This window comes from Barbus barbus (assembly GCF_936440315.1).
Source record: "Barbus barbus genome assembly, chromosome: 12".
NCBI lineage: Eukaryota > Metazoa > Chordata > Actinopteri > Cypriniformes > Cyprinidae > Barbus > Barbus barbus.
In genome coordinates, this window is record NC_136740.1 from 15,198,535 (window position 1) to 15,220,453 (window position 21,919).

The 21,919-nt window shown below is 38.1% G+C and overlaps 2 protein-coding genes across 3 annotated transcripts; one reads left to right on the forward strand and one right to left on the reverse strand.

Annotated features, from left to right (window-relative positions):
* Positions 1–170: 170 nt before the first annotated feature.
* Positions 171–11,832, reverse strand: LOC306878269 (tubulin beta chain-like). Its single transcript, XM_079430510.1, has 4 exons — positions 11,663–11,832; positions 4,441–4,549; positions 2,277–2,387; positions 171–2,155 (listed from the first exon to the last, which is right to left on the reverse strand). The coding sequence occupies exons 1-4, from the start codon at positions 11,717–11,719 to the stop codon at positions 1,098–1,100; spliced, it is 1,335 nt and encodes a 444-aa protein (XP_079286636.1). The 5' UTR covers positions 11,720–11,832; the 3' UTR covers positions 171–1,097.
* A 1,283-nt stretch (positions 11,833–13,115) lies between these two features.
* On the forward strand, positions 13,116–21,838 carry LOC306878502 (flotillin-1-like). Of its 2 annotated transcripts, none has more exons than XM_079430935.1 (13): positions 13,116–13,231; positions 13,931–13,985; positions 15,407–15,482; positions 16,429–16,519; positions 16,604–16,747; positions 16,955–17,074; positions 17,866–17,961; positions 18,065–18,217; positions 18,397–18,578; positions 18,730–18,775; positions 18,883–19,020; positions 19,100–19,264; positions 20,609–21,838. In XM_079430935.1, the coding sequence occupies exons 2-13, from the start codon at positions 13,943–13,945 to the stop codon at positions 20,630–20,632; spliced, it is 1,278 nt and encodes a 425-aa protein (XP_079287061.1). In that variant the 5' UTR covers positions 13,116–13,231; positions 13,931–13,942; the 3' UTR covers positions 20,633–21,838. The 2 variants fall into 2 exon arrangements, with proteins under 2 accessions (XP_079287061.1, XP_079287062.1); XM_079430936.1 differs by lacking the exon at positions 13,116–13,231 and adding an exon at positions 13,426–13,470.
* Positions 21,839–21,919: the final 81 nt, after the last annotated feature.

The window sequence follows — 21,919 nt, forward strand, 5'->3', positions numbered from 1 at the left end:
TACTGTCACAATGTATATTGTACTTTCCTATATCATGTGTTTTCATTAAGGCAGAGTTTATATAAGTGCAAACCTAAATGTGACTATTGGTACAACCTGAGCTTCTTCAGTGATGTGTATGGTGTAATGCAGCAAAAACACACCAAAATCCAAAGCAAACCTTGATTTTTAACGAAATTGTTTTCATTTTTATTTTTATTTTCTCCAGAGGCTCAGTTTTTTTCCACATAGGAACAATCAAGGAACATCAAAACATTTTAAACATGTAATAAAGAATATTTAGTAACACTTAAAAGTATGGGCTCAGATATGAGACATAACAGAGTCCACAAATTAAAAGATTTGCACCAACAATCAATTCAACATTCTAAAACTCATCTTTCCATCTGCATAATCTAAAATACTTTCCTGTATCATCCATTAGTCATAAGTCATAGTCATCCTCCTGTAGACGTTGGCTGGCGTCCAAGCGAGGTTAAGATTCAGTAAATAACCCTGTTATTCTGAACCTTAAATTTATTTCAGTCCATTTCTTTTCCTTCATCTTCCACACAACATACTTTTCCAAACATTTCTCTAAATACTGTAATCAGACCCGCTGAGGTCACATTGAAGTGCCATTATCTCACCGAGTTGCCCTGTTCTAGTGCAAGCATAACAAAAGAAAACATTGAAACACTATAATAATCATTTTTACTTGAGTTCTTTGCAGACAACAAGAAGCAAATGCTAGAATGCAATAAAAATGAGATGTTACCGTCCTCCTGACCCCCTCCATCTATCCATTTATAACATTGATTCTAACCGGATGTTTGCCACTTTATTCTTCCCTGTTCTGTACAGAGAGGAGCTGACCATCACAATGGTAAAGAAATACACAAAAAGTGAGTGATTTATAATCGTAAACACTGTTATCCACCCATTCCGTGTTTAAGAACATTCTTTCTGCATTCCTCTGGTTATTTTTGGCCCTGTTTGTCTAGTGCTAATTTCTACTTGATTTGACTGAGACACTAAAAGTTGTTCCGTATGCGTTTTGCTACATTTACTCAAACTTGAACACACTACCACCTCCCCAAACACCTTTTGTTCACTTCTTAAGCATCCTCATCGGCCTCTTCCTCAAACTCGCCCTCTTCCTCGGCGGTGGCGTCTTGGTACTGCTGGTACTCGGACACCAGATCATTCATGTTGCTCTCTGCCTCTGTGAACTCCATCTCGTCCATCCCCTCTCCCGTGTACCAGTGGAGGAAAGCCTTACGCCTAAACATGGCCGTGAACTGCTCGGAGATGCGCTTGAACAGCTCTTGGATGGCTGTGCTGTTGCCGATGAAGGTGACGGCCATTTTGAGACCCCTAGGCGGAATGTCGCAGACGGCGGTTTTGACGTTGTTGGGGATCCATTCCACGAAGTAGCTGCTGTTCTTGTTCTGGACGTTCAGCATCTGCTCGTCGACTTCCTTCATGGACATGCGGCCACGGAACACGGCGGCGACAGTCAGGTAGCGTCCGTGTCTTGGATCGCAGGCCGCCATCATGTTCTTGGCGTCGAACACTTGCTGCGTGAGCTCAGGCACGGTGAGGGCGCGGTACTGCTGGCTGCCTCGGCTGGTCAGAGGGGCGAAGCCGGGCATGAAGAAGTGCAGACGGGGGAAGGGCACCATGTTGACAGCTAATTTGCGCAGGTCAGCATTCAGCTGGCCGGGGAAGCGCAGGCAGGTGGTGACGCCACTCATGGTGGCGGAGACCAGATGGTTGAGGTCGCCGTATGTGGGAGTGGTAAGTTTGAGGGTGCGGAAACAGATATCGTATAAGGCTTCATTGTCTATGCAGTAGGTTTCGTCTGTGTTCTCCACCAGCTGATGGACGGACAGTGTGGCGTTGTAAGGCTCCACTACAGTGTCAGAGACTTTTGGGGAAGGCACCACACTGAAGGTGTTCATGATGCGGTCTGGGTACTCTTCACGGATTTTGCTGATCAGCAGGGTACCCATGCCAGACCCGGTACCACCGCCCAGGGAGTGAGTCAGCTGGAAGCCCTGCAGACAGTCACAGCTCTCAGACTCCTTACGGACCACTTCCAGAACAGAATCAACAAGCTCCGCCCCCTCTGTGTAGTGGCCCTTGGCCCAGTTGTTACCAGCGCCGCTCTGTCCTGTAACGTGACGCACATTAGACTTTGAAGGTGAGGCACTTCCCATCCTTTGCTACTTTAATTTGATATTTTGAACATATTTGGCACATTTTTAACATATTCTCTTTTGCCAGTCACTCACCAAATACAAAGTTGTCTGGTCTGAAGATCTGTCCGAAAGATCCTGAACGCACAGAGTCCATGGTGCCAGGCTCCAGATCCACTAGAATAGCTCTTGGCACATATTTACCTCCTCCACAAGAGAGAGAGACAGAAAAAATGAAAAAGCAGACCAGCTCAGTAAACATAAGAAATGAAATCTATAAAAGAATGTATTTTAATGCCTACAAGCAGTTTTTTTCATTACCTCTAGATGTCACCAAGTCTCATCTCAACACATTTTGTACAGTATTTATATACTGTATGTAGAGTAAAAAATATGGTTTTCCAATCGAATAAAAAAATGAAAAACCCAGAACTGGGACAAAAGTTTCCTCATGCAATGTTGTTACTGGTGTTAATTTAATAATTATTATCATTCATGGAGTTTTTATATAATTATTACATATAACATTTAAAATAATTCTATTCTATAACTGAATTGTCAAAATTCATACATTTACATAGAATATTCAGTTTATAAAGTATTTTACATTAATGACAACTTTTCAAAAAATTTTATAATTAAAAAAGGATAACATTTTACATATTTAAAAAAAAAAACATCTGAAAAAAAAATGGCACAAATCAGGCAGTACAAGTTTATCGCAAGAGACTTTTTGTCCCTTTTTTGATTTTCAGTTTTGTGCTTAAGAAACTAAATTAGCAAATCTATTGGCCTAAAAGTCAGCATTAAACAGAAATTTTGACTATATTTTCTTCTCCATTATGGTTTCCAAGCTAAACAGATTCTCTCACAAAAAAAAAAAATTATGAAAACTTGATTTTCTCCATCGAGAATTGGCTGGATTGTTGGATGGATCGTTGTTGTTGTTTGCTAATTGCTGCGTTTGTTTCATGTGATTGACAGGTTGCTGGAGAAGAGGGATTTTGGTCCCGCCCTCACACCAGTATACACGTCATCGGAGAAGAGATGTCATGGGGAAGGGGGATAGCAATGTTTTTGATTTTAGATTACGATGGCGTTTTTTAATGATGTGCACAGATAAATCATTTATCATAAAATATGAACTTTTGATTTCTTGGTGACTTTAAATATATTAGTTGATGTATCATCATCCTGTACATCAGTGGTCTCAAATTCAATTCCTGGAGGGCCGCAGCTCTAACCAGCTCCAACTCACACCTGCTTGGAAGTTTCTAGTAATCCTGAAGACCTTGATTAGCTGGATCAGGGGCCTGTACCATGAAGCCAGTTTAGCTGCCTAGCCAGGAAAGTTTCAGTTTAGTTTGCACCAGTCCTGGGTTAGAATGTCTAACACACAAAAAAAGACACTCCCCTAGTTTCTCAGTTTAAGTACCTTAAAATAGATAAATAAATACAACAAAATTGTCTGGCTTTAATGATAATTACAATTTACATATGATTTATATAATTATAATATGATTTATATTATTATTATTAATCACTTTTAGTTTAACAATTATTATAAAGCATTTATTTTAAATGAATATTAATATATACAGATCATATGTAATATAAATAAGTGGTAGAATCTACAGATAACACTTTAAACATGGCTGCATGTGACCTTAGATGTTTGAGTCTCTATCAACTATATAAACTAACTTCACAAGTTTCACTTGTGACTGCATTGATAATTTCCTTTATTTGTCCTCTTTCATGGACAAGTACTTCAGTGGAAATGCGTTTAAATTCCTCATATTCTTTAATCTCTTAACCTTTAACAAAAGAGTTTTGAATCTTGCTGTCTCTCTCGTGAGAAGTAAATCACACTTGCTCTGTGTTGTGATTGGCTGTTCACCTCTGATGTCACACATTCATGTGCACACGCTCCATTAACTCAGGATCAAGCCTGAGTTGACAGAAAGTTGATGATCAGCTTCAAAGTACCAACAAAGCCAGATTGGAGTGGTTTGGTTTTGTCAACTCAAAACCTATCCTATAACTCTGAATTTGTTCATCTACCATCATGGTACAGGCCCAAGGTGTGTTTGATTAGGGTTGGAGCAAAACTGTGCAGAGCTGTGGCCCACCAGGAACTGAGTTTGAGACCAATGCTGTACATGCTAAACACGTCTCTAAATATGTTACAATTTAGCCGTAAATGCGCACTGTTCTTAAAGGGGTCATCTTGCCCCATATATGTGTCTCAGTAAATTACCAGTAGCTTCATTGTAGTAGACGCTGATTCTGTCCAGCTGCAGGTCACTATCTCCATGGTAGGTTCCCGTTGGGTCGATCCCATGTTCATCACTGATCACCTCCCAGAACTGCAAACACCATACAGCAATTTAAAGCATCTCCCCACTTGAAATTAAATGTAACTAAGTATTCATTTCAGCTATTCATTTATGCAAGACTGCATAAAATCTGACCTGTAAATCACATTTGAAATACTTTGAGAAAAAGTGTAAAATATTCTATCGCTAATCTGTAATCTGCAATGACTGGAATCCGTTCTATGAGTTTTAGCTGAGAAAGAGGCTTTATGGATGTTTAAATCATTAATTCTATGTAACGTAATAAAAAAAAACGTAATATTAATATGTAATTTAAAGCAAATAGTTTAATTTAGCTCAAAGGGAATCATTTATGATTTTATAAGGAATTTGAACAGAATCACTGTTTCACGGCTGATCACTGAGGCGGCAGCGATTCATTGACCAAGCCATATAACATCAACTCTGCACTGGATATTAAAATCCAAAATATAGTTAAAACACTATTTAATAGCATGGTAACAAGATCAGCAGTTTAAGACATTAACTTGTGAGCACAAAACACAAGACACTTCTCTTTTCAATATAAATAAAATTTTATTTATATAAACCTAAGACATAAACTAATCTAGCACATGAACACAAGCATTCACACATTCACACGTTGCAGAAAGAGAGAAAGTGAGGAAAGGAGGCGTTTAAGAGAATGGAAATGTGATATCCCAAGTTTATAGCAATATGTTCAATTGCATAGACCTTAACAACCATCAATCACTTATTTAACCCTCGCTTTGAGTTTCTCAATGAGGCTAAAATTTATATTAACTGCACCTGATTCAGTTAGAACCTGGAGGTGTTACTTGCTTGCTTTGCTAAGGGAATCCCTTTTGTCGTCGTAGTCCTTGCAGACAGGGGGGTTCCCCAAAGTGTCTGATTGGTTGAGAGTTCAGTAGTCGTGAAGTGACGTCTTGGGAAGACAATGGAGTAGTGGCTGGTAGAAGTTTTGAGGCGGTCACAGACTCCAGTTGAACTCGGAGACGAGGCGTGGCGGCAAAACTTAACTGAGTACACGAAACTCACAACGGAAAAGAAAATAAATTAAAGTAAAACAATAAAAGGATGTAAAGAGACTATAGATTGGTTTTCTTCTCATTGTGGTAGCAGCTGGCACGTGGGCCAGAGCACGCTCAAAGAGCAGCGTCAAAACGCTGTGGCAAAAGAGAAGAAGAGGAGAAGGGAGAGGACCAAGAGGTTGTAAGAGAGCATTTTTAAAAAGAAGAGGAGAAGGGTGACTAAGAGAGAGTTTGATGGTGTCCTGAGTTTTTAAACTCGGCTTTCAGACCGTCCCATCTGGATGTCTTGACCAATTAGATACTGTCCTTGCTCGGGGTATTGCTTTGTTTCTCCACCCCATCAATAAATCAACATGTTATCTGTTCAGTCAGATGTCCAAACTTTATAGGCTCTTGCAAAGTATACTTTTGAACATGGTTTCTATATCAAGACTATGATACATTTGACAAAGAATTGATTGGAAGAAACATTTAAAGCATGATTTTCAAACTCATACATACCAAACACGCATAGGAATCCTTCAGCTACTCAATAATTATTAAAAAGACATACATAATATTTGATTAAAACATGATAGTCTAATATGTGGGTTACAAACATAATATGGAGTTTGCTAGTGAGCGATGGGTAACTGAGGTGATGTTCTCTGGTACCTCAGCTTTCATCAACAGTTGGCCGTGAGAGACTTGCTCATTCTGGGTGGTTGTTGAACAGGTGCTTGTCATCTCTGATATGGTGGTGTACCATGTGATCACCGGCCTTCCGTTCTGTCGCTGGTCACAGCGAGCATGACTCAATTTTGTATTCATCCGTGTTCAGCTTATCATCGTGGACATGGGGGTCACGTTCTCTTTGCTCTTGATGGAGGACTCTGGTGTTGTGATGCAACTGGGTGACGTCCAGTGCAAAGCTTGAGTCTTTGTTGACAGAGTTCACGAGTGTGAAGGTTTTGTTACCTTTCTTTGAGGCCATCTTCTTCTTGTTGTAGGCCTTCTGTGTTAGGTCACGCAACTGTTGGATGGTCATGGAGCGTGGACAGGCCATGACGCCTAGATGGTGGCTGACTCCAGGGTGCAGATTTGTTAGGAAGAGTCTTTTGAAGTTCACATCCTTTTCAAGGTCAGGTTCGTTATGTGCACCAAAGTAGGCTTGTTGGAGTCGGTTGTAGTAAGCTTGTGGCACCTCTTGTCGACCTTGTTTGGTTTCTAAGACAGTTAACAGTCCATGTTCAGATTCAGAGTCTGTAAACTCTCTAATCAGGACTTCACGAAGTAGCTGGTAGTCTGACTTTGTTCGACTGGGCTGTCGATCTAGAAAGTTTTGTACCTCGGAACTGGACGTGGCTCTAAGGAGGTATAACCTGTCTCTGTCAGTCACATGAGGTCTCATTTCCAGATAGAAGTCGAGGTCTCATTTCCAGATAGAAGTCGATATCTTGAAGATGGGCCTGGATGGTGTGGCCCTCTGTGGAGTTCGGGTTGAACTTGCGGATGTTTTTAGACAGCTTGTCGAGGTCTTTGATGGTCATCCCATGTGCAGCTCCGAGGTCTGCTTGGATAGGAGGTTTTCTTTCGTTGACAGGAAAGAGTTCTGTGGCATAGGCAGGTGAGGTTTTGTTGTGGTTGTGGCCCTTCGCTTCTTTCGTTACGTACCAGTTCATGGATGTGGGACTCTGCTCTGCTCAGCAAAGGTGAGGCTTAGAGCTGTTTCTCTCGCCTTGGCTCTTGTTTCTACTCATAAGCATGTTTAAGTTCTTTTCTGACCATGTAGATCTGATCATTGGTATCGTCTATTTGTTGGGTCAGATTGTCTATTTTAGTACTGTACCCTTTCAAGGTGGTCTTTCAAGGCACTGATTTCAGCATTCTTGTCGCTGATGTCATTCTTGGCATTCTCTAGGAGCTGTTCAGCATACTGGAGTCTGTTTACCAGGTCTTTCTGGGCAGCCTTTGCATGTTGTTGGTCGAGCTGAGCTGCTGTCAGGGCTGCTTGAAGCTCCTTAACTTGTTCGGTTGTTTCCTGCTCCCTCTCGTTGGGTGCTTTGTGTTGATCTTGAACTATCACTTCCAGCTTGTCTGTGCGGCGTTGAGCACATGTCACCTCCTCTTGAAGGTGGGTGACATGCTTATCGCTCAGTTTCAGCTGGGTTGTGAAGGCATAGCTTAGAGAGCTGGTGATTTTGACTAACTCCTCGTGGTTGTTGTCTTGAATCTTGTGTCAGGAATCTTCTCAGGATTAGGATTATTATTAAAAATAATAACAGTTCAAGGGTCTTGGGGGTGAGGCTGTCTGTTGTGCCTCTCAGCCAAGTGTTCCCATCTTCCCCTTGTGCAAAGGGGTCTACAGTCTGCGGCATGTTGGCACACTAGGGAGAAGAGAGACTGACGCAGACCTGTGTGGAGTAAAAGCCTATGTGTGGTGCGACAACTATGTGTTGTGTCAGTGATTTTGAACCACTAGTGTAGTGTGGTAATGACTGTGTTGGTCTCAGGGTGTCTAGGTGGTAGACTAAAGATGTGAAGACTTCGTCACTCTAATGAGGAAGAGGGAAAAGAGAGAAAAAGGTGAAAAACAAATTCAATTAAAATAAACAATTCCCTTTTTTTTCAAATGAGGAAAAGTATTTATTTATTTTTTTTCTTTCAATTAAATGTTATCAAGGAGGCAAACAATATTATTAACTCTCTGTTTTAGGCAAACAAATATAAAAATAATTCTGATATCTCTGTTCTTAGTCTGACAGGATTGACAACGCACACCTTACAGTTGGACCGCTCACACAGGGAGGCTGCGAAGGCAACGGTTGCTCAAAACGTCTCTATTAAAATTGATCTCAGCATTGCATGAGATGTTAAAATTTTGATTGCGTTTCTTAAACTTTCAAAGTTCAAGACTTATTTGTATCTAAAATGATTAGGCCCAGAAGAGAATACTAGAAGTATTGATCATATGAAATGATCTGAGGGGGAAATTTGAATGATTCCAAATAAATTTAATGTTTTAATGTTTTAACTAATAATTGTGAACTAGTATTTCCCTTTCTAGTAAAATGCAAATAAGTGGTAAGTGAGAAATTAGAGAAATAAGAAAGAGAAAGACCAACAAGTCTATTAGTTGAGAGGTGTTTAAAGGGTTAAACCACTTTAGCTTTTCAAAAACACACTGTATTAACCACTGGATGTTAATGCTAACTGCCAACCTTTGAGGCTAATGGCTTTAACATATACTTTAATGTAAACACAACCGTTTTGTTAGCTTAGCAACAGCATGAGTTTGTTTACATTAGCATCGATGTGCTGCGCGTGCGCAGTTCAAAGTTGCTTCCGGAAGTAGGTTAAGACTTCCGTGTCACGACCGTAACTGTGGAAACCAAAACAAACTCTAGTGGACTAGCACATGAATTGTTGCATTGCCAGTACAGTTAAGCATGTTACATGAAATGTCGGCACATTTCAACACTGTACAAATAAACAACACCGCTTTTAGTTGGTTCTGCAATGTAGCGCTTAAACTCTCAGTTCGTTCAGAGTTAGACTTAAACTTTATTCAATAACAGCTTGGTGCTGCAGTTGAGGAAACAGTGATCGGTACATCATCAGAAGCCGTGCCAGTTTCTCTGGACACAAACACAACAGGTTTCCTCCACTGTTGGTTCAAAGTTCAACTTTACTTGATAAAGCTTTTAAAAACTCCCGTAAAAATCTCTCGGACACACGCAGTGTTGAGCGAGATTAACGCCATTTAGTGAACAGTGTACACAAACAGGCAAGCATTATGCTCTAATGTTTAACCGAGGGAGTCATAAATGATTTGACAATGGAACACGCATTGAAAATCAAACTATGAATAATGAGGCTTTGATAAATAGGATTGAGGAACATGCTCAAAACTATTCTTTATCCACCGATTTATTTCCCTTTGAATCACTGCAGTTTATCTTCGTTCGGCTAACAGACTGAGATTCGGGAGTATAGCTATTGACTGACCTGGAACCCGCAGGCATCACTTCAGCTATAAAACCAGGCATTGTAGAAAGAGACGAAAACGCTCAATTTCGACCTTATTGTACGATCTCAGATGTTAACTTTAAGTTCACTTACTGCAGTTTGAGAAGCTTTTTTGCTCCAGTTACAGCCTTCTCTGCGTTCATTCATTCAAGCAGGGCACGCGCACACACTACTCTCGGCTCAAAGAACTGCGGCATTATAAAATATTAAATAACTTGGTTTATGCTCACAATTTAGATTAATCTGCCCGCATTCTCCACCAACATTTTACGTAATAAAAAAAAACATAATATTAATATGTAATTTAAAGCAAATAGATTAATTTAGCTCAAAGGGAATCATTTATAATTCCTACATCTATGTTACTGTCCAAGTGACCTTAATCTGAGAGAGAAGTGGAGGGAGAGAGGGGTCAAGATGGATTTAACAAGGCTACGAGTGAATGGAAAAAGAAAAGATTGTTCTTGGGATATATTGAAAATATTTGTTTTGAAAGAATGAGGCCAATAAACTGGAAGCCGCTAACTGACAAAGCCCTACTACTGTGACCCTGTTCTGACACTCTCACCTATCAAAACCTGTTACTCCAGGCAGCCATACATTTCTGTTGTCATCACATCATATCATCATAATATACCATGCGGACACAAATGAAATCATTCGGCTTCACCTATTTGACCTGTTTAAAATTAAGACAGTTATCCCATCTTTAATTGAATACAATACATTTTGCCAATTATTTAATCTACAAAATCAAAGGTTCATATTTCATTTTTATCTGTACCATAGCAGGGATGGGCTGCAGCTGTTAGAGCCATTAAGTCCATTTGTGAATGCCTCCTCATCCCCCTGACCTGATGAGTTCAACAGACACTCGCAATCTCATCATTTGAAAGGCATGTCGAAGTCTCATAAAGGATGAAGACGATATAACCTAATTTCTGACACCACAGAGGACGTGCAACATCTCATTGGCAATTTGTAAAAAAAATTTGCATCTTTAATGAGGCCATGGGTGTGAACATGTCCTTGTTTCCCGGCTTTAATCTCTGTGTTGATGTGGTAGAAAATCAGATTTAATGGATTAATTGGATATTTAAAATTCATAATACTTTTGTTAGAACAATTATAATAAAATAATGCTATTTTGGGGGGCAAATTAAACAATGACTCACACTAAAATAACGTGATTTAACTTCATAATTTCACATTATTAGTCTACTTCGATTATTATTAGGCTATTAAAACATTTTCATTGTCATTGTCCAGCGCCCCACCCTTCCCATCATCCACCGTTGGACCACTGAATCACAGCGGTCAATATCCTCACATCGATAAAACTACGAATATAGTTCAAACTCAGACAATACTCGCTAAAATCATTTCGCGTGAAAATGATGTTAAGGTATGCGGTTTTAACATTAGTGCCACGTGTCATGGCTCGCGCACTGGTCCTGACAGCTGTTTAAAGAGCTCGAGACACTGATAACGGGTAGCCATGATAATTTCTGAGAGTGCTGCTGTTCACGTCGGACCCGCCGCACCCGGTGCATTGTAAAGAATGAGAGAAAGAAAGAAGACAGACCCCCCTTTCCCCAGCGAATCCCTTCACCCACAGCTATGATTTACAGACAAAGAGATTCATAATTTGAGCATCCTAAATTTAGAGATATAGCTATACAAATCGTGTTAAAGAAATAGTGGGAATGAATGAATGAGTGGGATCCGCTTATTTTGGGCTTGAATAAAAAGTGGGTTCAGATGAGGAAAAAAGACAAAGTAGTGAAATGGGGGAAAAAAGAGTCTTGTAAATAAACTGGGTCTACAAAACTGCTCAACGTGTTGCCATAGTGTAATGCATTATTAATAACCTCTGGTTGCAAAGCAAAATAAAAATAGGCATGTTCTGCAAAATATGCTGAGAAACAATAAGATCAAATATTTCTGTTTTAGATTAGGTAAAGACTTTGAACTAGAATGACACTGGCATTCTTTACATATAGTGCATTCTGAGACTCTTGTACTGTCATGTAGTTGTAGATGCTAAATATAAAGGACTTATACTCTGAACAACTCTTCTTACCTTGGCACCGATTTGGTTTCCGCACTGACCAGCCTGGATATGAACAATCTCCCTCATTTTTAGAAATTGTGTGAGAAGTTCTCAAATAAATCTGGAAAATAACGGCGTGGCACAGCAATAATTTGGAAAAGCCGGACAAAGGCTTTATATTCCTGGACTGTCTCCAGAACGAGGCTGGAATAGTAGTGGGCGGGGCACTGCTGGATGCGAGAAACCTGATTGGTGGGGATTGGAGTGCAGAACGGAAGTATATAGGGAGTGCCAACAAGGATTGTATGTAGAAAAAAAGAGAAAAGTCTGCTGGTTGTATTCACTTGTGCTTTTTTTATTAAGATGTTCTAGTCACACTTTTAAAGCAAATCCCTTTACATCCGTTTGAGCTGTATATCTTTACTATCTAGACAAAATGTGCCCTTGAACAATTGCTCTTCAATTAAAATACACATATTGATAGTCAAAGTCATTGTTATGGTGTATAAATATGTCATGCATTATTGTTGAACTTTTTGTTTAATTTTAATTAATTATGTTTACCCACTATTTTCTTTATGGATACAAATAAACATATATACTGACTACAGAGCATAAAAGAAGGGAATTGTCAATAGCTTGCTGCATTGACAAAGCAATACGGAGCTGATAAAAGAACCCGAGACAATGAAAAGACTATCAGAGACTGTAGACTTCCTTAAGTAAACATATAAGAACAGTCTAAAGGAATCACGAAAGAAATAAAGAAATATGCAGAAAAATGTCCTATTATGTGGTAAACATGCTCCTTTTTGTGCCCATTCTGGACTTATCACATTTGCAAAATAATAATAATTTTCTCGTTTTATGCCCTAAATATATATATATATATATATATATATATATATATATATATATATGTTGAGTGATGAGAGATTAATTTTCCATCTACCCACTTGTTTGCAAAGCTGCCCATATTCTGCCACATAATAAGAAAAATCATCCTTTGATCAATCATAATGACATAAAAATTCGAAATGAGATGCTAAGTCAAAAATGATGACCTAAAAATGCAGAACTATAACTCAAACTATTAAAAGACTTAAAAAATAGATATGAAATTAAAAGTCCAAGTTATAACATTGTGGTTTCAAAGAACAAGAGATACCCGGAATATTTTGAGATATTGATTTTTGATTTTCATGAGCTGTAAGCTCTAATCATCAAAATAAAAAAATAAAAAAACGTTTTAAATGGTTTACTTTACATTTAATGAATTTAAAATATATGAAAGTTTCACTTTTTGAAATAAGTTACAAGAAAAAATGAACTTTTTCACGATATTCTCATTTTTTGAGATACCTGTACTCTCTATGACAATCGTGAAACCTTGTGAACTACCTACCTAGGCTGCATTTTGCTGCATTTTTACGCCCTAAAGTGTAGTGAGGGTAGGGAGCTCACTAGTTTTGAGACAACGCCTGAGTGTTGTGAATGGGCGTGGCCGAGTTTGCGTGATTACGACGAGCTTTTGCCATTGACACAAGTGAGACCATCCGAGCAGCATTTACTTCGTTTTTAACGAAACATCAGCAATCGGTAAGCACGTATGGGTTTATCTAAATATCACGAAGTTTCTGAACGTGTGATTCTCAACACCAAAGTAAATTTGAGTCGCTTTAAATACAGCATAGCCGCTGCTAAGTAGCAGCAAAGCATTTCCTGTTCTGTTGCAAAACACATTAGCGCCTCTAAACACGTACTAGCAGTTGCGCATGCGATATATTGGCACGGGTTGTTATTGCTTGTGTTTTCAGATCTAGGTTGTATTGTGAGAGGTAGGCTACGTTTATTTATCGTCGAGAGTTACTGTTCATTATGGCATAAGATGCATGCTGGTTTTAATCGTGTTATTAATATTTAGATCCAGAAATGTATAATTGTGTCGATTATATGGGAATAGTTTTATATGAAGATTTGTAACTTTTTTAAAATCTTAATGCGTATTGTGTAACGTTTTTCTGTTTTTACATTTGTGACATAAACTAATTATCGCATAGCATTATGCAGATCTCTTTTACTGTAAAGTGCTTTTTGATTAGGTTTTTGATTGGTCGACAGATCCGTGATTTAAAGTGAAAAGAGCCGTAGTTGATTTAAAGAGCATGCTCAAATGAGAGACTAGAAGTCAACATATTCCATTGAACTCTTGAGGTTTACTAGTGCTGTCTGTTTACTCAGATGTCATATTTAAAATATTCCCATGATCTAGTGACTGATGCTGCTTTCATTCTTCAGATTTAATTCAGGATGTTTTACACCTGTGGTCCCAATGAGGCGATGGTGGTCTCAGGTATGCTGCATCTGTTCGGCTTTATTACAGATCTATGTCAGTTATGTATATAAATAAACATATAATTAAGAATCCTCCTTCAAGCTTACAAATATTATCATTAATGTACACAATAAGAAAGAACTTAAAATTAAAGCACTGTTGATTGAACCGGATAGCTTGTAACTAATCATTGACACTCATGAGACTTTTATCACAAGAAACCTTGAAGTTCTGTAATGATCACACAGATCCATGATATTGTGCAAACTACATTCATTTCTTAAACGATGTCCAATGCAGAACTGGTTTCAGCTGCTCATGTGACTTTCATTCACAAGTCAAAACAGACACAAAGTTCACTGTAATGGTTGTGATTTTTTGTGTCGATAAATGGCAATGGTTCCACATTAAGATTACTTTAATGCTCAGGGGAAAAAACCCAGCAGGCTCACATTTACTACAGCAAGGTTAATGCAGTCAAACCACACTGTACAGAGGGGCAGAAAATACTTCACCAGCTCCATTATGTCTCTGTCGTGCTCGTTCTCTCTGTAAACAGTTAACATGCTGCTGGAGACATGCAATGGCAGGAAGTGTACTAACGAGTGTCTTTACTAATGTTGGAAATCCTGCACAGGATTGACCTTGCTTTTTAAATGGAGAAACATTTTGTGCCGTAATTTATGAAATGTATGTGGGTGGATTTGTGTGGATTTCCAGCAGTGTAATGTTATGATGAGGGATGACATGCATTTCTCTGCTGTTAAACTAGAAGTGTGTCCTGATAGTAAAAGTGAATCATATGTACAGTGGTTGCCAGTTTTATTAATAGGAATTGTCATTTTTTTATTTTTAAATGTTGGAAAAGTATTAAAAGTAAAAAGTCTCTTATTGCATTTATTTGATCAAAAATAAATAAAAAAGTAATTTATTCTTGTGATGGCAAAGCTGAATTTTCAAAAGTCATCACGCCAGTCTTCAGTCACATGATCCTTCAGAAATCATTCTAATATGCTGATGTGCTGCTTACTATTTTTGAATTTAATTACTTAAAAAAAAAAATCTATATATGGTTTAAATATTTATTAAGTATATTGTATATCTATATATTTTCATTGGTAGATATTGGTTATTTAATTGTGCTTTCCACCCTATTTTTACCTTCAGATGACTGCATTATTGACCATTTTTCATTTACCAGCCATAAAATAAAAATAATGATCAATTTATCTGTATCTGTCAGAATTTTAATATAAGAGCATTCGTATTATTGTTATATACCGTTACTGTGTTATTAAATTACTGATACTATAATGTAAGATTTTTCATTTTGGATATACCTCCCACCCCTAGCTAGTGAAATGCCACTAAGTATGTTTTCAGTCAAGGCTTGACGCTTTATACCAGCAAACAAAATCTCTTTATGTTGTCTCTTTCAGGATGTGGCCGCTCTCCTCCTCTATTGATTGCTGGTGGAAGAGTGTTTGTTTTTCCCTGCATTCAGCAAATCCAGCGGTATGTATAAAATTACAATAGAAGACGGCTTATTAGAACATGTTAGTGCAAGAACACACGTGCATAGAAACCATTGTTTAACCAGATGCTGCAGTGCGAGTCACTAATGTAATTCCAGAAAAGACTGGGAGTCTCGGGCCTCATGAATGATGGGAATAAGAACAAGAGGCGGTCCTGTGTGCAATAGAGACTCCACTTATGTTTACATTCCTCTCTATGTGTATTAATGAATCACTCAGTCCTCAAAGAATACTTTCTTCTCATTTTGTAGATCACTGCAGTGGTTTGTAGATTACTGCGGATGAATTTGCTTTAGCTCCACAAAGTCTGTTGATGATTTGATTATTGTACATCAGCAGTCACATCTGTGAGGTCAAGCTCAGTCATCAATGTGCAGAACTATATGTGGGTGTTGCTTAATTTCGGGGGCGGGGCTATCTATTTGCCCACATAATGGGAGACAATAGATATGTTTGGTTATGGAAGCTCGTTTAAAGGGTAATTGTGCATTTTATATCTCATGATTCAGACTTTTTTTGTAATTCTGAGAAAAAAGTCACAAAACAAATGTTCACTCAATTCTGAGAAAAGTCCGAATTATGAGATCTAAACTGAAAACTGTGAGGAAAAAGTTGCAAATATCTTTTTTTATTTTGTGGCAGAAAAAAACTGAATTGCGAGATGTAATCTGAGAATTCACAGCAAAAAGTAGGAATTGCCAGGAAAAAAACACTAAATTGAACTAAAAAAATGAAAAAATGTTTTTTTTATTTTTTTTATCCATGGTGGAAACAGGCTTCCATATTTGTGAAACCTGTTTGGGTAATCAAATTTTTTTGCAATTTCATATGGATGGCGTGTATATCTGCCTTGATTTAAGAATGGTTTGTTCGTAAAAAAAAAATGCTTTATGACTACTTTCCCACTAATGTTTCTTTGCTCCCAGGATCTCTCTCAATACTCTGACTCTGAATGTGAAGAGTGATAAGGTCTACACCAGACATGGAGTGCCAATCTCAGTAACGGGCATTGCCCAGGTTAGAGACAAACACATTTTACAATCATTTGTTGCATACATCTGTTGTACAGTCTGTAAGCGCCGCTGTTCATATGTTCTGCAGGTGAAGATCCAGGGTCAGAATAAAGAAATGCTGGCCGCAGCCTGTCAGATGTTCATGGGGAAGTCTGAGGGTGAGATTGCTAACATTGCCCTAGAGACCCTTGAGGGACATCAGAGAGCCATTATCGCCCACCTGACTGTGGAGGTACTGCCACGTGCTAAAAGAGCTGTTTGTATTCTGTATTATACTCAAAGAGATGGAAGAAGCAAGCTTTTATAAGAAGATATCTGAGAGTACTGGAGGGTTTAGTGCTGAAATAAACAAGCAAACTTTGCTGACTGAAACCGTTCTGCTGCTGTTAGCTGATTATTTGTTATTTATTGTACAATCTCTCTTACTTTCTCTCTGTAGGAGATCTATCAGGACCGTAAGAAGTTCTCAGAGCAAGTCTTTAAGGTGGCTTCCTCTGACTTGGTCAACATGGGGATCGGTGTTGTCAGCTACACGCTCAAAGATGTGCATGATGATCAGGTGACTATAATCATGCACCACACTACTATTCAAATGCTTGTAGTCATTGTGTTTTTTTTGTTTTTTTTTAAAGGCTTTTATGGTCACCAAGAATGTATTTGACAAGAATAAAACAGTAGTATTGTGAAGTATTTAAAATAACTATTTTTTTTAAAATCTAATTTATTTTTGTGAAGGCAAAGCTGAATTTTCAGCAGCACTGAAGCTCCAGTCCAGTAATGCATAGACAGTTTGAAATCACAGTGTTTATCTGAAATAGATCTTTTGTAACATTATAAGTATATTTTGTCACTTTTTTATGTATTTAATACATAAATTAAAGTCCTTGCTAAATAAAAGTATAAATTCCTTTCTAAAAAAAAATGTGATGACCTCAAACATTTTAAAAGTTAGCATATCCATCTTTTTTTTCCAGCAAGCTTATCGGCGAGACCTTCCTGTTCATTAGCTGCTATAGGGAAATAAATTCAAATTCAAATTTTATTTGAATACATAATGAGAAGAATAACAGCTTGCAGTAAATGGTAAAACTGTGTGTACTACAAACCAGTGTGTTCATAATTAAGATAATACATTAAAATAAAATGGTAAGACACACCAATTTTAAATATCAAGCAGCAAAACGAGCTGTTTTGTACAGCTAAAAATAGCTGGACGTGGATGAAACCGGAAGCTAGAACCATAGAATTTGTAAATGGCTGGGCCCGCTCTTACGGGAAGAAAAAGGTGGATAATCGTAATATGTATATATGTTTATCACTCACCCGAAACTCACCCGGACTTCCTTACAGAATTATCTAAGCTCGCTGGGTAAAGCTCGTACTGCTCAGGTGCAAAGAGATGCCCGTATCGGTGAAGCTCAGTTCAAGAGGGATGCCGTCATCAGGGTGAAAATTTGACATATTTCTGTAATCATTGATGGTTGTATAAACATTGATGTGATGGATAAAACTATGATAAAACTGTAAATGTGCTTGTTTGTGTATGTAGGAGGCTCACGCCATGCAGGAGAAGATCTCTGCTCAGTATAAGAATGAGATTGAGATGGCTAAAGCCCAGAGAGACTTTGAGCTGAAGAAAGCCGCCTATGATATTGAAGTCAACACCAGGAAGGCAGAGTCTGAAATGGCCTATCAGCTTCAGGTAGCAAATTATGTTCAACTTGGTTTTCAGCTGGTAATATGAGGGTTGTCAGTTTACTGCACACTGTCTCGCCAGTTGATATTTCTAGGAACTTCAAGAAATCATGTAGAACTAGGCAAGTACATCAAAAACGACAAGTCAAATCTACTGACATATTTACTCTCTGTCATCTGCATTAGGTGGCCAAGACGAAGCAGCGTATTGAGGAGGAGACGATGCAGATTCAGGTTGTGGAGCGTACTCAGCAGATCACTTTACAGGAGCAGGAGATCACCCGCAGGGAAAAGGAACTGGAGGCCCAAGTCCGGAAACCAGCCGATGCCGAGAGATACCGCATTGAGAAGATCGCTGAGGCAGAAAAGTGAGAACTGAGGAACTGAGTGTCCAAAAGTTTTGCAGTTTTGTCTGATTTAACACACATTTGTGCTTTAGTGGAAGCAAATCTGAAGAATAGAACTCATAGCTTGGAATGATAATCTCAAAAAGCCATTTAATGTTCTCTCATCCAACAGACTTCAGCTGATAATGGAGGCAGAAGCTGAGGCAGAGTCCATCAGAGTGAGTTCATGAATCTCCTCACACACTTGTTTTTTGCCGGTGAAAATTACTATTACTATTCACATAAGATCCCACTCAACATTCATCTTTTCCTGTCTCTCTTTTAGATGAAGGGAGAAGCAGAGGCCTTTGCAGTGGAGGCAAAGGGTCGGGCTGAAGCCGAGCAGATGGCCAAAAAAGCAGAAGCTTTTAAGGAGTACAAAGAGGGAGCCATGGTGGACATGCTGCTGGAGAAACTCCCACTGGTTAGTGCATCTGACCTTTTGAATGTCAGTAAATAAGTTGAATGATAAGACCACTCAATAATGGCTTCCACTCCTCTAGATTGCGGAAGAGATCAGCAAGCCACTCTGTGCAGTCAAGAAGGTCACCATGGTGTCCAGCGGTGGGTCAGAAGTGGGTGCTGCGAAGCTGACAGGAGAAGTTCTGGAAATCATGAGTCGCCTGCCGAGCACAGTGGAGAAACTGACTGGAATCAACATCTCACAGGTGACCACGCTCACGTCAGCGATTAAATCACTTTAGTTCTGGTATCAGGCAGTAGATCACATGAGCTGCAACGTCTGCATTCACACACAATTTTTTTTTCTTGCAACATCATTTGTCTTTCACATGTCACTTTCTATTACCAACTGACATCAAAATGGAACTAGGGAAAATATTGGTCGCACTTCATTTTAAGGTCCAATTCCTGGTATTAACAAATCATTAACTACGATTTTTGCCACAATAATCTCCTAATTTGCTGCTTATTAACAGTTAGTAAGGTAGTTGTCATAGGTATAGGTATTGGATAGGATTAGGGATGTAGAAAATGGTCATGCAGAATATGTGCTATATAAGTACTAATAAACAGTCAATATGTTAATAATAGGCATGCTAAAAACCAAATAGTCCATATACAATTGGTCCATATACTAAAGTGTTACCAATACTATTTAACTTGAAGTAAAATGCAGTAAAAGTCTAGTTTAAAATAATCAAGCCATGTTTTTCACACTATTTCTTCACTAAAAAAATACAAGGATGAATGATACTTAAAGTCCTCATGAAATAAAAATTTACAGTATTTTATTTTGTTAGTGCACATTGTTAGTCTTAAGGTCAACAATTAATCCGTGCATGTTAATTGCTTGTTTTGGTAATCTTTAATCAAAATCTGGTCATTCGCTTCCGCTCCGGAATGGCAGTCCTTCTCTGATGACGTCAGTTTGATGGCTTGGGCAGAATATGCTTAACCATGCCCCTCCAACCGTTAGTTTGCTGTGAGTGAGAGATGAGGAGTGCAAAAATAAAACCCCGCCCTCTATTCAATATTCCGCTTCAGTTGGAAATATGTCACCGTACTGAAATAAAGTCGGCAGCAACTTCCAGTTCTTATATATATAAAATTCAATATTAATATGTAATTATTGTTAATATCTGTTAATAATTGATAATATTGTTAATATTATCAATTATATTTTATTATTTATATTTATATGGACCTGTATAAGTACATAATGACAAACAGCAATATTTTCCAGCGTATATTTTTTTAAATAGACAGTTTGAATTCAGGAAATTTGATTCAGGAAAATGTATCGAACTTTATAACTCTAACAATGCTATTTAAAGTATTTTAAACTTAATGGCCAAATAAAAAGCACATTTAAATCCTTGTGATATTTATTTTTGCAAAATCTTCATGAATTGACTTTCTTGATTAAGAATTGCTGTCTGTGTGAATGCTACTTAAGATTACATTTGATTACTAATAGAAATACAGTAAAAATGGCTTTAAAACACTACTACTCCAGTCACACTAAATGTTAACTTCTCTATTTTGGCCAGGCTATTTCAACCCGCATGGGCTAATGGAGTTCATGGAGAAGGAATCGGGTCTGATCTGCTTTGATCGTGGCTCTCGGCTCTTCCTGTCTGTGTGCATGCCTGTGTTTGTACTGAACCTGGAACATTGAGGACCTTTTTGTTTTTTTAATCCACCATTTGTAATATTCAGTTTTTATAGTGTGTTTTGTGAATTATTTTAACACATTATATGATAATTTTGTAAGTTAGGTAAACTACATTATCTGCTCTAGAGCCTCTGTTAAAGGTGAATATTCAGGGAAGCAGAGCAGTTTTGAATTGTTTCTGTATTTCTGTCTGTCAGAGCCACTCGCCTGTTGATTCCGGTAGTTTCTTTCAAAACAAAAGTGCATAGTGCAAGTGCAAGTGCAAGTCAAATGCATGTAAATTCACCTGAAGTGCTTTACTGAAGCCATAGTACACATGCATGATGTCTTATGTCTGCAGACACTGAAATGTGACGCTTAAGGTTTTATAATTTAATGGTCCGTGAAGGCTTTTTCCTGTAAACTGTTGCACTAGAGTTTGCAGACACATTTTGAAAATGATTTGGAATATAATACATTTTTTGTTACTGTCTGTGTGCTCAGTAAAGTGATTTATACAGCAAGTTGAAAAGTAAGAGGAGGTGGAACGTGGGTGAAGAAAAGAAAAACTTAGATTTTTGAAGTTGATGAACAAACAGGAAAAAAGAAGAAGAGGAAACTGGTGAGGTATTTAACAAAGGCTACAAACATGTGTCTGTGGCCACAGAAACTCCAGTGAAGGCTGTTGGTTTCATTTCTCATATCAACTTAAGTCTTTTTGTCTTAACATGCTGCTGTGTAAACTAAAACACACTAAAATCGACTCAACATTACCAAAGGTAAACCTATGCATCCAGTTAATGCCCTCAAAGTGCCTCAAAGCTATTTTTTACTTCCACACTGAATCAACCTGCCCTGATTGAGTTTCTGCAACAGGAACTGTGATCTGTCATGTGATACTTCCTGGCCTTAATGACTAATTTCATTAAGAATATTCAATTTGTTTGCTATTAGTTTGTTTTTATTGGTGTAAAGCCTCATTGTTTTTATATGAAAAACTAACCCAATTTTTGCCTCACTGTATGTTCGGTGGAGATGTAAACTGAAGTTATATATGACCAGGCTGAGATTTATACATAAGTATGTACTGTTTATTATAAACAATAAACTATTAGTGTGCGCTGTACTTTATAACTTTTCAGTTTATGGCTTTGTGTGAATGTGTGTGTTTGCACAAATTTAGTGTCTTTAAGATTGTGTTGGAGCA

Bases quoted from the DNA above. Each gene is read 5' to 3' on its own strand.
- LOC306878269 (XM_079430510.1), bottom strand. From the start codon at position 11,719: ATGAGGGAGATTGTTCATATCCAGGCTGGTCAGTGCGGAAACCAAATC. The intron at 4,550-11,662 runs GTAAGAAGAGTT...TGGTGTTTGCAG, and splicing joins GAAACCAAATCGGTGCCAAG to TTCTGGGAGGTGATCAGTGA. The intron at 2,156-2,276 runs GTGAGTGACTGG...GTCACGTTACAG, and splicing joins ACCAGACAACTTTGTATTTG to GACAGAGCGGCGCTGGTAAC.
- LOC306878502 (XM_079430935.1), top strand. From the start codon at position 13,943: ATGTTTTACACCTGTGGTCCCAATGAGGCGATGGTGGTCTCAG. The intron at 18,579-18,729 runs GTGAGAACTGAG...CTCATCCAACAG, and splicing joins AAGATCGCTGAGGCAGAAAA to ACTTCAGCTGATAATGGAGG. The intron at 18,776-18,882 runs GTGAGTTCATGA...TCTCTCTTTTAG, and splicing joins CTGAGGCAGAGTCCATCAGA to ATGAAGGGAGAAGCAGAGGC.